Raw genomic sequence first — 14402 nt, 5'->3', positions numbered from 1 at the left:
TTCATCTGATAACATTTAGGATAACTTTGTGCTTGCTGGGGGAAGGCAAGGGCATCTTTTGGATCAAATGGCACTAGTCCCAATAATACTGTGGAAGTATTGATTCCCTTTATATATTTAACACAGCCTAAAACAGAGAGGTTAATAATTTGTAGAGGTGCTTTATATTGGAATAGCATTTCTTCATTTTCTACGATTTGAGAGCTCAGTATTTCACAATTGTTAATTAATGGATCAATACTGTGTTATCAGCTGTCTTGGCTACTAACTGGTTTATAAAATCAGTGTATAGTCTCTGTAACTCTTTTATCATGGACCCAGATGCTTCATAGCAATTATTCACATTTATAAAAAGGTAAGAATGCCTATTGAAAACACAGGATAAACATGTGTGTAAGTGCCAGGGTATTGGATGCTCTTCAAAGATGCTAAGTCCTGAATCTAGGTTGGAATTGATGAGAACATTGGGATAAAGTTAAACTTGATAGTCATTTAGTTACTCTCAGTGATGTTAATATTTGAATGTGTTTGCGTTATCAGAGAAACCTGTCAAGAGATTATACTTGTTCAAAAAATAATGATGTGGTAGAAAACAGGTGATACAGTGCTGAGTTTAGATTTTTCTAGGTGCTCTGTAGGTGGATGGTGGAAGCAGAAATGTCTGCTGACCTGCTTGATGCATGCTGATCTCACCACACCCGTCTTATCCTCTGTCTGCGTTCGGAGATCGTTTATTTCTTTATTCAACAGGGTCTCACTATGTGGCTGTCCTGGAACTTGCTATGTACATCAGGATGGCATTGAACTCTTAGAGATCCACCTGCCTTCCTGGAAGATCTTTTTTTTTTTTTTTTTTTCCCAAGGTTCCTTTACAGATACAATTACACTTTAGGTTATGTTCTTTTTTTTTTTCTTTGTTTGTTTGCTTTCTTGCTTACTCCATTTTGATGTCCTTGAGAACAAACGATCGTTTTTTAATTAGTTTTTGAATCTCAAAGCATTATTTAGCCTTGTTTTTTTCTATATAGAGCCAATTAGCATTCATTTAATGTAATGTGATTTAGTACCTAATCAATGTTTGCTTAAAAACTCTGCTTTCTTGACAGTGCTCAATGGCCCCATGCTTCCCAGTACTCTGCCCCCCCCCCAGGCTTTCTATCTTTTTCTTTTGTGAGTTGCACTTACCTGGGTGCACACATGCCTGGGTATGTCCCCTGGGACCCACTGAATACCTGAGAGAGATCCTTTGAGTAGGAAGAGGTACCTGCTAAGCCACGCGCAATGAAAGGAAGAGAAAGTAAAAAAATGCTTCCCTTCCTGATATACACAGATCGCCTATTTAAATCAGTCAAAAAAAAAAAAAAAAAAAAAAGACAAAGAAATTCAGTGCTTCCGACAAAGATTTTTTTCCATTAGATCATTTTAAAAAGAGAATAGGCAAATGTGCATTATTTATGGAGAGAAATCATTTTGCTTGGATTTTATAAGGATCTGAGACCCCAGCGGGCTGGCTATGTGGTAAACAGAATTGGGTCCTCAAATGTCTTCTAATTTCAAATGAAATTTCTCTATGGGAAGAATAAGAGTGGAGACTCTGTGTTTTCTGCACCCTGTTCAACAGAACTTAGTACATGGCAATCAATGGGAGTTTGTTTGTACAAAATGCATTGACTGTGCAAAAAAGGCTTACTTGAAAACATTGCTGCTCAGGATGATGTCATCTATCACAGGGTTCTGTTCTGGGGCCTCATAGCCAAGGTCATTCAGAAAGCTGAGAGAAAATCTTAAGAAACCCTAAGCAGTAGGGTGTCTCTCAACGTGTGCTTACCATGACACAGTGTACCCTCAGGAGACTATGGAGAGAGAAGAGCGGTCTGACGTGTTCCCTCAGGGTGGGGCTTGAATATTGGGAGTATATGAGGGTTTAAGGAACTTGAGCTCAAAGTTAGAGGTTAGCTTCTTTTCAATGTTTTATTTAACAACCTAAATACTTTTATTCATGCTTTGGAATATTTAAGGCCCTGGGGCCTTGGGCTCAAACTTGCTGAGAAAATCCAGCAGCTGACTGGGGTCACAAAATGTTGAAGACATTCTGTGAATTTCCCTGAGGACATAGAAAGCAGGCAGGGGTGAGGAGACCCTATACATTCATCGCCTATTGCCTCACTCAAGCACACCACCCTGCAGCTACCAGAAAAAGCTGGTCTCTTCCTGACATTGTAGGAATCTTCTTTTGCTTTGAAATTTCTGTTCCTTCCCCAAATCCAGCTAGCAATTTATTTGTACGATACTTACCTTTGTAAAGATTTCACGCTAGAAACTTTAAATTCTCTGGGAAGATCAGTGCCGCCTATCAGTGAAGTTTCTTTTTGCAGTGGGGGTGGGGATAGTAGAGAGATTCACAAGTGGTCAAAGTTCAGAGAATGGGAGACTGTGGGGTGTTCAGCCCGAATGAACACCTCATTCAACTCCCTTGTCCAAGATTCAGGGAGCACCGAAGAAGATGTGGAAAGTTTGCAAGAGCCAGGGTTTGGGGATCACTGCTGTCAAATAGTGTCTTTAGAATACCCTAGGACCTTTGTACTCAGGAACTCAGAGCAGCTGTTGTTCCCTGCACAAAATCAAGCCAGTTCACATTCCTAGGAGTTGGGGAGGGTTCAGGGAGGCTCCCAGCAATAGCTGAAAAGCTGCTGGCACTTGATGGCTGCTGGGGGAGAGTAATTTTTCTTCAAGGGTGTGGCTTTTGCTAGATTGCTCATCCTCCAGCAGAGGCCCCACACCTGTAGGATATCAACAATATTTGTATTCCGTAACTATATACAAACAACTAGATGAAAACAAAACAAAACCAACCGACCAAACAAACAACAAGAAGCCGGGAGGAAGATGTGCTGGGAAAGTGTTTGGGAGGAGTTGAAGGGGCAGTAGGAGTAGATTTGATCAAAATATTTTGTGTACATGAATGAAAGCCTTAAGATAAGTTAAAATATCAAGCATACAACCCTAAAGCAACAGTTAAAAAAAATCCTATTAGGATTTACATGCATTCGTTGAAGTAGGACTACCACAATGAGATAAGTGTGGTTTGAGGCCATGGAGGTGGCTCTGAGGATAAGAGCTGTTGTCATGCAGGACTGACCTGAATTTGATTCCCGGAATCCACATAATGGGAAACCCACTTACAGGGAAGCCATGCAAAGAAGGAGAGAACCCTACCCCACAAAATTGTCTTCTGACCTCCATATTAAAGCTGTGGTATTCATGCACTGCCCCACCCCAGTGTTGTTGCTGTTTGTGTGTGTATGAGAGATAGAGAGACATAGAGAAAGAGAATAACTATGTATATATTTTTAAATGAGGTGTTTGAGACCACTTTCTTAGTTCATTATATTAAAGGAAGAGCAGAGGTCCCATGAAATTGTAGAGCAATTGAATTTCAATTGAGTACAGCCTGACTCTGAACATAGATCTGCAGTAAACCGAACTAATGTGAAGAGCGGGTAACTTTTCTAAAGAAGCTTACAGTGTGTTTAGGATCGAACTTCCTCACCATAAAGGAAAAGAAAAGAAAAAAAAACAAAAACAAAAACAAACAAACAAAAAAAACCCCAGCGTTTTCTTTTTCTTTTCTTTTTTTTAAACAGCTGCTTAACTTGCTGGCTAAGCAAATGTTTTTCTTTGTAGTTGGGAAAGGACCAGCACTTGGAGGGCCTCTCCCCTCAGCCCTTCCTCCCACCCTGGACTGTACCATTAAATCTTTGATAATGGGGTGATCAAAAGCAGAAAGTAAGTTAGTACTTGTCTAACCCCATTCCTCCGTGTGCACAGCCTCGCCCATTACTTTCTTCTCATTGCGGTGGTCTAAACCTGCTCAGGGCTTCGCTGCGCTAGCAAGGTCGCTGCAGGAGGAAGCATTGAACTTTGGACTGCACCTCAGAGGGCAAGTAAACAGCAGGGCTATAAATGTCAGTGTCAGCTTGCGGCTTTGGGGAACTGCCCTAGGAAAGCAGAGAGACAAGCAAGCTAGTCCAAAGGGGTTGCGTAAGTAACACTTGATTCTTCTAGAGTTTGGGAAATGTAGTCTGAGACTGATAAAATATTTCCTTCCCCCCTCCCCCCCCTTAGAGTAGGCTTAGTAATAAGATGGATAGAAGATCTTTGAAAGCAAAGATAAACAAATGAACAAGATTTTGGGTGTGGTAGGTGAAGTGTCTGAGAAGCACAGTTTTTTGATTTTTCTTTTTGTTGATTGCTGTCTTTTACCGCACTGTGCTCTGGGGAAGTGGGAGAAGGAAATGGAAATGCAGCTATTTCTCTCTTCAGAAGACTGTGGCATTATAGGGGCAACATTACCTGATTAAGTTTCAGTGTTTTCCACTAAAGGGTAGAGAGTGAGGACAAAGAAGAGGAGAAGCTACTGGATTTCAAGATCAGGGATGGAAGTAAGCCCACCCTACAGGGAAATTGTAAGCAGTTTCAGAATGAGGAGCAGGGAGGGAGCAGACTCCATCCACAGTGCAGAAGTGGTCACTTTTAGAGGGGAGCTACAGCAGTGCCACAGGTGGTCCATGAGAGGGAAGTTTTTGAGTTTAAGTAGAGAATGGAAGCCCGAAAGTGGCAGAGGGGCTAAAGGACTGGTCTGAAATTCAGAGGGAGAGGATGCGTCACAAAGAGTACGCACGTTTTCTTTTTAATGGGATACAGTCAAATGTAGTTCTGAATGTGAATAGCTAATCTAGGCTTGTAACTGAAAAGTGACAGAGACAGAAGGTTATAACTACTGTCCAGTTACTGTGTATTTTGTTATCTGCACTCATTCTTTTTATATAGCTCTTTGACAGTTACAATTAAAATGCAAAACTCGTTCTATAAAACGAACTTTAAGCGAGGTTGAATAGCTTATTGCTTATAATGACAGGGAAATCTGCAATTCTCCTTAGTCTCCCCTTTGCCACTAGATCATTCTTTTCATAGCAATGTAGGTGAGGGTAATAGTCTTCTCATTTATGTTTGCCGTTTAGACATTTGAAAATATCTATTTTATGGCAGAGTATTAAATGCTGTGCTGGCAATTCAATAACAACTTAATTTAGTTTTTTTTGAGATGTTTGTGTGTGCTACAGAGCCTGACATGAATTTAATTTAGGAAATAAATACAAGCTAGACTTCCTATTAAGAAAATGAACAGCCAGGCACGGTGGTGCATGCCTGGAATCCAGTACTTAAGGAGGCAGAGGCAAGTGGAGCTCTGTGAATCTGAGGCCAGCCTGGTCTACCTTTGCTACATAGAGAAACCCTGCCCCCCCCAAAAAAAAAATGAAAGAAAGAAAGGAAGAAAGAAAGAGAAAGAAAAACAGAGTAGCTTGTTTTGATGTTCTTTTTACTGTCCCAGAGCATATAGAGAACTGGCTGCTATTGTTATTGCAAGGTGATGTATTTAAAAATCACCAATGTACCCCAGTAGCTGAGAGATTATGTTTTGGATTGAGCAGAACCAATTTGAATCTACTTTTGTGGATTACTACTTGTGTGGTCATAGAGAAGGCACTTATAGTCTCTCTAAGCCATAGTTTTCTCAACTGTAGAAAGAGTAATAACTTAAATATTCTGAGGCACAACTGGCATATGTAAATGTGCTTAACACTTTATCTTGGATTTACAGTTCTAGCAAAACCCAGGAATTGACCTAGAAAAATAATCTCATTATTATTTTAAATATCATCCTGAAGAACCTTCCCAGATTAAACATCAGAATTAACAATGTGTTAGTATAAATATATAAATAGCCGAGATGGAGTTAAAAGTCACATTTTCTCTCTCTCTCTCTCTTTTTTTTTTGGACAGGGCCTCATAGTATAACCCTCTCTGACCTGGAACTTGTTATACATATACCTATCTGGCCTTGAACACACAGAAATCCACTTGGCTCTGCCTTCTGAGAGTTAGAATAAAGGTGTGGACACCACACCCAGTTCCCTCTCCTTCTTTCATTCTTCTGTGCTTGTTTGTTTCCTGATATGGGGTCTCACAAGTAGCTCTGGCTGTCCTGGAACTCACTGCTTAGACCACACTGGTCTCAAACTCACAGAGATCCACCTGCCTCTGCCTCCTGAATGCTGAGATTAAAAGCATGTGCCACCTCACTTGGTTCCAACCTCTTTCTTCAGTGAGGCCCTCATCTCAAATTTTTAGCATATAATTAAGAATAGCCTCTAACTCTCCATTCTTCTGCCTCAGCTCCCATATGCTGGTGTTACAGGTGTGTTGCCAATGCCAGCTAAACTTGTATTCAGAAGCATTAAATACTATAATGAACATTGTCACTCTGTATTCTAGACAGGTCTGGAACTCTTCCTGTAGTCATGCTATTCTTGAACTCAGAGGTAAGCTTCTGCCTCAGCTTTTTAGGTATCAGCTTTACAGGCATGAGCTACCTGACTTCTTGCATTCTTATGTCAAAATGACTCTGAGCTGTGGATTTTTTTCTTTTAAATGATTTTTTTTTACATTTTTTAAATTATGTTTCTAATTTTACCTTAAAAAAGATTCTGAGAGAGGTGGCCCTAGTTTGAGGGCTATTTCTGGTCAGACACTTAATATTTTAACTTTCCTGAGAGAGGGAGCATTTTTTTTCTTTTAATCTGAGACTATCCTATCTAGTCACAGGAGCTTCATGAAGGCAGTAGTAGCAACAGGAATGAGTCTTAGAAGGGGCAAGAGCGATGACTTGTAATATTGCTGCTTGGCTAGAATTTTTCTCTCTTGGTCATATTTATCAAGAGTATGGTGGCAATATCAAAGCAGGAAGTCTTATCTCTGAAGAGATTCAAATCCTATATCATTATATAACTAGCTATCTAGGACTAAAAAGCCCAAAATATTGAATGTCCCCAAGATGTTTATAAATGTGGAAGGCTTGAACTTGAAGCCATAGTTTACTTTCTGCCTTCTGCCTGGTACATTACAGAAAGATTTCATGCAAGAAGAGCTAAGGGCCATCACGAGCCACATTCATGTTGGTACCTCGTCTCTGGTGCTATGTCCTCACATCTCTTTCTGTGCTGTCTCTTTTCAGTTTTGTGCAGAGTTTACTAACATTTCCTAAGTTGACAGAGAACAGAACAAAGCAGTCAGAACTTTTATTGCAAATGAACGTCAAGATGTTGTAGAATGTTCTGTGACTATATACTACAGTTGGAAGGTGTTTCTCTGCATGTGTCTTCTAGAGAGGTGCCCAACTGTCTAATCAGGCACATTTCCATAAGGATGCTTGTTGCAGTATCATGTCGCAGATAGCTAGCTCATCATGTGATAATTCCTCTGTCTTTTAGCTGGCACTTTCCCCTTTACAGGAAGATTTAGTGGAGGAGGCTCATGACAATGGCATACTGAGCCTAGCAAAATGGAAATAGAATCCACAAGCTAAGTTTTAATAAGCAGGATTGAACCTACTATATTTAAAAAAAATTCATAGCAATGACTGTGAAGTTATCTCTGAAGACTACATTTTCTGTTTTATAGGACAACCTCAGCAATGTGGAGAAGCCTAGGGCTTGCCCTGGCTCTCTGTCTCCTCCCCTATGGAGGAACAGAGAGCCAAGGCCAAAGCCCTGTTTGTAAGCAACCTCCAGCCTGGACTATAGGAGATCAAAATCCAATGCTAAACTCCGAGGGCACAGTGACAGTGGTTGCTCTACTTCAAGCCAGCTGATACCTGTGTCTCCTGCAGGCATCCAGGTGAGTAGTCCTTGAAGGTTCAGGATATCTTTAGGGAAAGGCTACTAAATACAAACATGTACATATAAGATGCAATTAAAAAAAAATAATATGGGGATGGAAAGATAGCTCAGTGGTTAAGAGCACTCTGCTCTTCCAGAGGTCCTGAGTTTGATTCTCAGCAATCATGTAGTGGTTCACAACCATCTCTACTAGGATCTGATGCCCTCTTCTGGCATGCAGAGTTATATGTAAAATAAATAAATCTTAAAAAAAATAGACATAATATAATTGTTAAACAACACTTTTGGAGACCAGTATGTTTGTATAGCATACATCTGATGAAGAGACGAGGATGTATGTATAAATGATCACACACATTCACACACACACATGGAGATATACAATACTACCAAAATGTTTACTGTGGCATTCCTGGGCTTTGGAAATGTTTTCCTTTTTGTGTTCCTAAATTTTGTGACTTTCTTCTCCTATGGTTTACCCATGTAAAGTTTACTCCTATTAGTGGAGCAGGTACGTCAATATAAAAAGCAGAGGAAGACTGCCAGTACAGACACTAAACACTAAGATAGAAGGTCTTGCATCATTTAAAAACCACAAATAAAAAAAATGTTGGTTGTGTCATCCATCACATATTAATTGCATAACATTCTGCATATATGCAAGGTGAATTTAAATATATACTAACTTGGAATTCATGTTCATGCAAGCATTTACCATAAAGTTTCAAGTTTAAATAACTGTAAAAGTAAAGAGCTCAGTCTTATAAAACAAAGAACAAATTATAGTCAGTTAAAAGTAGTAAGAGCTCACAGAAAGTAAAAAAGAATGTAGACGGTAGAACAAATGAACAAAACTGAATGTCCTCATGCATTTCTCGTGTTCTCCCCTTAGATTGGAAGACCTGCGAATAAAACTCGAGAAGCAAGGCTATTATAACATTTCTTATGTTGTTGTTAATCATCAAGGACCCCCTTCTCAATTAAAGCACACACATCTTAAAAATCAGGTGTCTCACCACATTGCTGTTTACCGACAAGAGGAACACCAAACAGATGTCTGGACTCTCCTAAATGGAAACAAAGACGACTTCCTCATTTACGACAGGTGAGCCCTCTTCCCAGGCTCTTCCTAGTTATTTATTTATCTATCTATCTATTTATTTATTTATTTATTTCCATCCCATGCAGTAGTAGTCTTTGTCACTGCTGAATGTCACAGTTCGGTTTTCATCTCACGTGATTTCTCACTGCTGGAACCACTTTCAGTTTTCATCCCTAGGACAGACACTGCCCTGTTGTTTTTCTCCACAGATGTCGTCTTCCTCCCCCACCTCCTCCTCCTCATTCTTCCTGTATACGTGTTTATATTATTCAGGGTGATTTAGTTTCCTCCACACTGAACATTCTGCAGAAATGACCTCATCTATTCTTTGTTTTTGTTTTCCTGATTTGTATTTAGTAGTAAAAGATTTAAAGTAAGGCATTTGTCTTTGTTTTATCATCAGTTTTCAAGTTCAGTCTGTTGAGGAGTCTGGTGTTTATATTTTGAATGACTTTTTTGAGTTAAATATTAGTCCACCACTCCACTAGGTAGTCACAGAAAAGTGACCATACATTTCCCTCTGTGTAAAATAAGTGAAGAACACATTTGCATAACACATAATTCTAAATATCTTGAAGATTAAAACTACCCTTGTTTGTGATTGATTAATTTACAATTTTAAACTATATGCTTGCATTTCTTAACTAAGCATGATAAATGTTTTAAGCCTGATATGTATAGATTTATTTTGGAATCTATAACCAAATAAAACACTCATATTTGGAGAGAATTCCAATGCATATATTATCTTCTATACAACATTCTTAGTTGACACATGCATTCTTCTGGCCCTGCATGGGCTGAGTGCTCACTTTGTCTCACATTAAATATCATTTTAGGATTACATTTTATCATTTCAGGCTTCTAAAATTCTAATCTAGTCAGTTGTAAAGTACAACACTTTGGCACTAATATAAAGATGTATATTTTGGGTACAATGTCGGTAAATATAGACATTTCAACATTACCATTTTTGAGAATGTTAAGTTATAATTCTAGTTATTTTATTAAATATTTTATTATATCAAATATGTCTCTGAACAAATGAGCTAGCAATCATTATGCATGTAGGCACGCCATACCTACAGTGCTAGTGCTTGTCACATTCAATAGACAGGAGTGAAAGGAGTTTCAGGCTAGTTTGGACTCCACAGTGAGTTCAAGGCTAAGTTGACTTACATTATAAGAATCTATCTAAAAAAAAAAAAAATCAAGGGCTGGGGATGTGGCTCACTGACAGAGTGTTTACACAGGATATGTAAGGCCTGGATTTGATTCCTACACTACAAAAATAATAAATAAATGTGATACTTAGGTTGTTATGCTATGGTTTTTGGTTCTGTGGAATTAGTCTTCCCTAAGAAGTTATGAGAAGCTCCCATGGTTAGTCTTTGGCAGAATATATGCTAATTAAAATATAGTTGATATCTGGGCACAGGGGCTTATCTGAGACTGATTCTCCAACCAGAGACCATGCATGGATATAACCTAGAACCCCTGCTCGGATGTAGCCCATGGCAGCTCAGCATCCAAGTGGGTTTCCTATTAAGGGGAACAGGGACTGTCTCTGGCATGAACTCTGTAGCTAGCTCTTTGACCTTCTACAACCCCTCCACACACACACACACACACACACACACACACACACACACACCCGTGGGAGGAGCAGCGAGAGAGCGGCAGGGAGGAGATTAGGGAGGGAGAGTGGGATTGGGAGGTAATGAGGGAGAGGTCTACAGCTGAGAGACAAAGTAAATAAACTAATTAATATAAAAAATTCAGCTGAGACACAAAGTAAATAAACTGTAATTAATATAAAAAATAAAAATTTAATAAAAAATATAGTTGAGTCACAGTCATTACACATTTTTTATTATTATTTAATGTCATGTATAACATTTTAAAATACTAAGATTAGACTCAGTGTAATCTTCCTATAACCTGGCCTGGTATATAGCCTGGAAACTTAATTGTAGACCCCACTGGGGGAAATCTAAGCCTGAACAGGGTCACAGCACAGAGAATACAGTAGTAACACTGTATTTGCCTTTTAGATGTGGCCGCCTTGTGTATCACCTTGGTTTGCCTTATTCCTTCCTCACTTTCCCGTATGTTGAAGAAGCCATTAAGATCGCTTACTGTGAGGAGAAGTGCGGAAACTGCTCTTTCACGGTAGGTATTTTTCTCAATTGTTTTTACTGGAAGATAGGGAGAAAACTTTAAAAATCTATTTAAATAAGCGGTCCATTATCACTTAAAGAAATTTTTAAATAGACATTTTCTGTTATGTAACATATTTTAAAACATATTTTTAAGATTCATATTGCACCTTTATCTAAAAAGGCTCTAAAAACAAACCAGTCATGGCTGGAGAGTTTGCTCAGTGGTTATGAACACTTGCTGCTCTTGCGGAGGAGCTTTGTTCAGCCTTAGCACCCACATGGCAGGTTAGAGCCATTGTGATCCCAGGTCCAGGGGATCCAGTGCCCTCTTGCAGATACATTGTGAGTAGAACACATTTCTTTTTTAGGTAAGTGCAATCATTCAAATTACAGAATGGAAAAGAGGATAGCTCTTCAGCAAAGCTGGTTGTCCTGAATCTCTGACAATCTAAATAGTCATATAGTCTCAGTTCTCTGACAGGTAACATCATAGATGAGCTTTGCCACTGCCACTGTGCTCTGAGCATGCCCAGGGTACCGCAGTCATAATATAAATTCCTGGAGCACTTATCCTCATTCAGTAACATTCATTAGTAACTGACATAGTGATCTACATTGGTTTTAAATATTTGTTTTTAGTTTATGAGTGTCTTGCCTGCATGAATTAAGTGTACGGCCTTTTGTACCTGGTACTAATGCATGTTACTGCATGAGGATTAGTGCTCCAGTATCTCCTAGTAACCATGGAAATATTTTTCTTGTTAGGAGTACATTTAAATTTTTCTATAAAAACCTATTTTAATTTTTAGTGACTAATTTTTTCTCTCATACTTAAGAGAAAAGAATATTAAATAATGTTTTCTTGATAGGGCAGATTGTCAAAATTCAGGTATAAAAAAACATTCTGAAATTATTGAGTGGTTATGTTTTCTGATTCTTTCCCAAGATATTAAAGAAACTTCCTCATATCTCAACGAATCATTTAATCAATTAATTTTGATGGCAGGTTACCTTAATTATACCACTTTTACATTTTAATATTTTTAAAATTCCGAGAGTTATTTTCAGATCTTAAAATTGAGACTGGCTGGCAAATAGAGCCTTTAAAGCTGACCTGACACAAAATAATCCCTTCAAGATTTAATTTTTCATATTTTGGGATTAGTTTTGGTCTTGCATTTGTGTAAATGCCTGCTATAAATACAGCCAGCTGTACTGAAATAAAAAGACAAAAACGTTTATCATCATAAGCTTAAAACTTATGAGCTCTTAGTTAAAGAGAATAACATTCTATAGGATCTTACCTCTAGGTCAAGTCAGCACTTATCTGTTTTGCTTTCTCCCAGATACCAGTTATATGATACATTATTTGTTTTATTAAGAAAGAGAGAGAGAGAGAGAGAGAGAGAGAGAGAGAGAGAATGAGAGAGAGTGAGAAAACTGCTGTCAATTAAAGTAGTTTGGCTTCTTTCAACCTTTAATAAAAACTGAGAAGGGCAGGAGGACAGGAGAGAGGGCTTGCAGATAGAAGAGAAACCCTGGCCTGGGGTATCTCTGTGACAAGCTGGAGACCTAAGACAGGGTAGGCTACTGAGAGGATATGAGGGTGACTCAAATGGAGACCCCTATTAGCAGGGATCATGGAGACTGAAGAGGACACCATCTAACCGGACAGGGCTCCTAATAGAGGGAGGGGAACACCAACCCATCCACAAAAACTTTGACTCCAAATTTACCCTGCCTACAAGATGTGCAGAGATAAAGATAGAGCAGAATTTGAAGGAATGTCCAATGCCTGGCCAACTCCTGTCACTATTACACTCTGCTATGCTTGCAGATGGGAGCCTAGCATAAAAAAATCGTAGACATTGAGACTAAGATTGGGCTCATTTTCATGCATATGCTAGCTAATGGTATCCTAATTAACTTGGTGGAATAACATATATGTTGGCTTTACAAGTAATTTCTTCATGCATTTATGGTTACTCTATAATCTTGTTAATAATTAGATTATAAATTTGTTCCAGAGTTTTGAAGAGGAAGACTTCTGTAAGAATGTGTCCTCTGTTCCTGCCGGTAAAACAGCAGAGCCCTCAGAAGCACATCACCACCACAAACATGAGCATAAGCATCATGGGAGCAGTGAGCCTTCAGATAATCAGCAACCAGGAGCACTAGAAGCTGAGCCACAGCTCCCCCCTTCAGGCTTTCATCACCACCATAAGCACAAGGGTCAGCATAGGCAGGGTCACCTAGAGAGCTGAGACCCAGGGGCAAGTGAAGGTCTACAACTTTCACTTGCTCAAAGGAAGCTCTGACGAAGGGGATGTATCAACCAGCTCCTGTGTAAGTTATCTCAGGAGTCTGGGGCAGCTGCTAGTAGCTGCTGCTGCCACTGCCGCCACCTCATATTTGAGAAATCAGGCTCTGCAATCACTTGACAGTGTGCCGAAAACCTCCCATCTCTATGTAGCTGACAGGGACTTTTTGCGGAGGAGAAAGTCATTGAATCCTGCCAGTGTCGATCACCTCCAGCTGCCTGACAGAGTCAGCCTCTAAACCCCACAAAAGCCAGCCCCAACTGAAGCTGAAATAATAACACCAAAAAGTGAAAATGAAAATCAAACTAAATGTTTAAAATTAGATGTACACTCCCCAAGTCAGTCTAAATATAGAATTTAATTTCTAGAATTTTTGCAACCCACCTAATCAAAGGGTGAACTCAAAGTAGGAATTGGCTTTGTGCAAAAACAGGGAAATCATATTGGCATCTAAATTTAAAATTTTATGCCACAGAAAATTTGACCCAAATTGGGCTGGTAATATAGGCAACTGAAAAGTGATTGAGGCTTTTGGTTAATATGTTTTTCTTTTTCTTTTTCCGGTGTTCTAGTTACATTGATGAGAACAGAAACATAAACTATGACCTAGGGGTTTCTGTTGGATAGCTCGTAATTTAGAATGGAGAAAGAACAACAAAAACACATTTTCCAGTTTTTTTTCTTTACTTAAACTCTCAAAACTTTGTCTTTTTAATACTACATTTTTAACCAGTTAAATCTTTAACAAACTACATTTTAAATATCTTTTTTTCTAAGACTCCTAGCTTTATTTTCACTACATACATCTGTGTATCTTGTTTTCTTCATCTAGTATTGTTGTATTCATCTGCGTATTACTGTCTTGAAAGAAGTAATGGAAGAAAGTATATTGTTAATCTGCATACTGCTTACGACAGTATTTCCATAACCAATGATGGTTTAATAGAGAAACTAAGCCCTATGAACCTGAACTCTGGTATGGCTAATACCATGAAGCAAGAATGCAGTACAGAGTTGGCTACAGTACAGGTTTATCTAAATAAATGCAATTAAAAAAAGCTTAAAAGTACGTGTCTTT

At 38.8% G+C, this 14402-nt stretch overlaps 1 protein-coding gene across 3 annotated transcripts; it reads left to right on the top strand.

Annotated features, from left to right (window-relative positions):
* The first annotated feature begins 231 nt into the window (after window positions 1–231).
* On the top strand, window positions 232–14390 carry Selenop (selenoprotein P). Of its 3 annotated transcripts, none has more exons than XM_055601059.1 (5): window positions 232–355; window positions 7522–7737; window positions 8632–8844; window positions 10896–11013; window positions 13031–14390. In XM_055601059.1, exons 2-5 carry the CDS (start codon window positions 7535–7537, stop codon window positions 13631–13633), a joined length of 1137 nt encoding a protein of 378 aa, XP_055457034.1. In that variant the 5' UTR covers window positions 232–355; window positions 7522–7534; the 3' UTR covers window positions 13634–14390. The 3 variants fall into 3 exon arrangements, with proteins under 3 accessions (XP_055457034.1, XP_055457033.1, XP_055457035.1); XM_055601058.1 differs by lacking the exon at window positions 232–355 and adding an exon at window positions 3947–4041; XM_055601060.1 differs by lacking the exon at window positions 232–355 and adding an exon at window positions 3947–4041 and having other exon boundaries at window positions 13031–13634.
* Window positions 14391–14402: the final 12 nt, after the last annotated feature.

This window comes from Psammomys obesus, unplaced genomic scaffold, assembly GCF_907164565.1.
Source record: "Psammomys obesus unplaced genomic scaffold, mPsaObe1.curated_primary_1811, whole genome shotgun sequence".
Classification (NCBI taxonomy): Eukaryota; Metazoa; Chordata; class Mammalia; order Rodentia; family Muridae; genus Psammomys; species Psammomys obesus.
The sequence above is the reverse complement of the archived record's forward strand: the minus strand, read 5'-3'. Positions and strand labels throughout refer to the sequence as shown.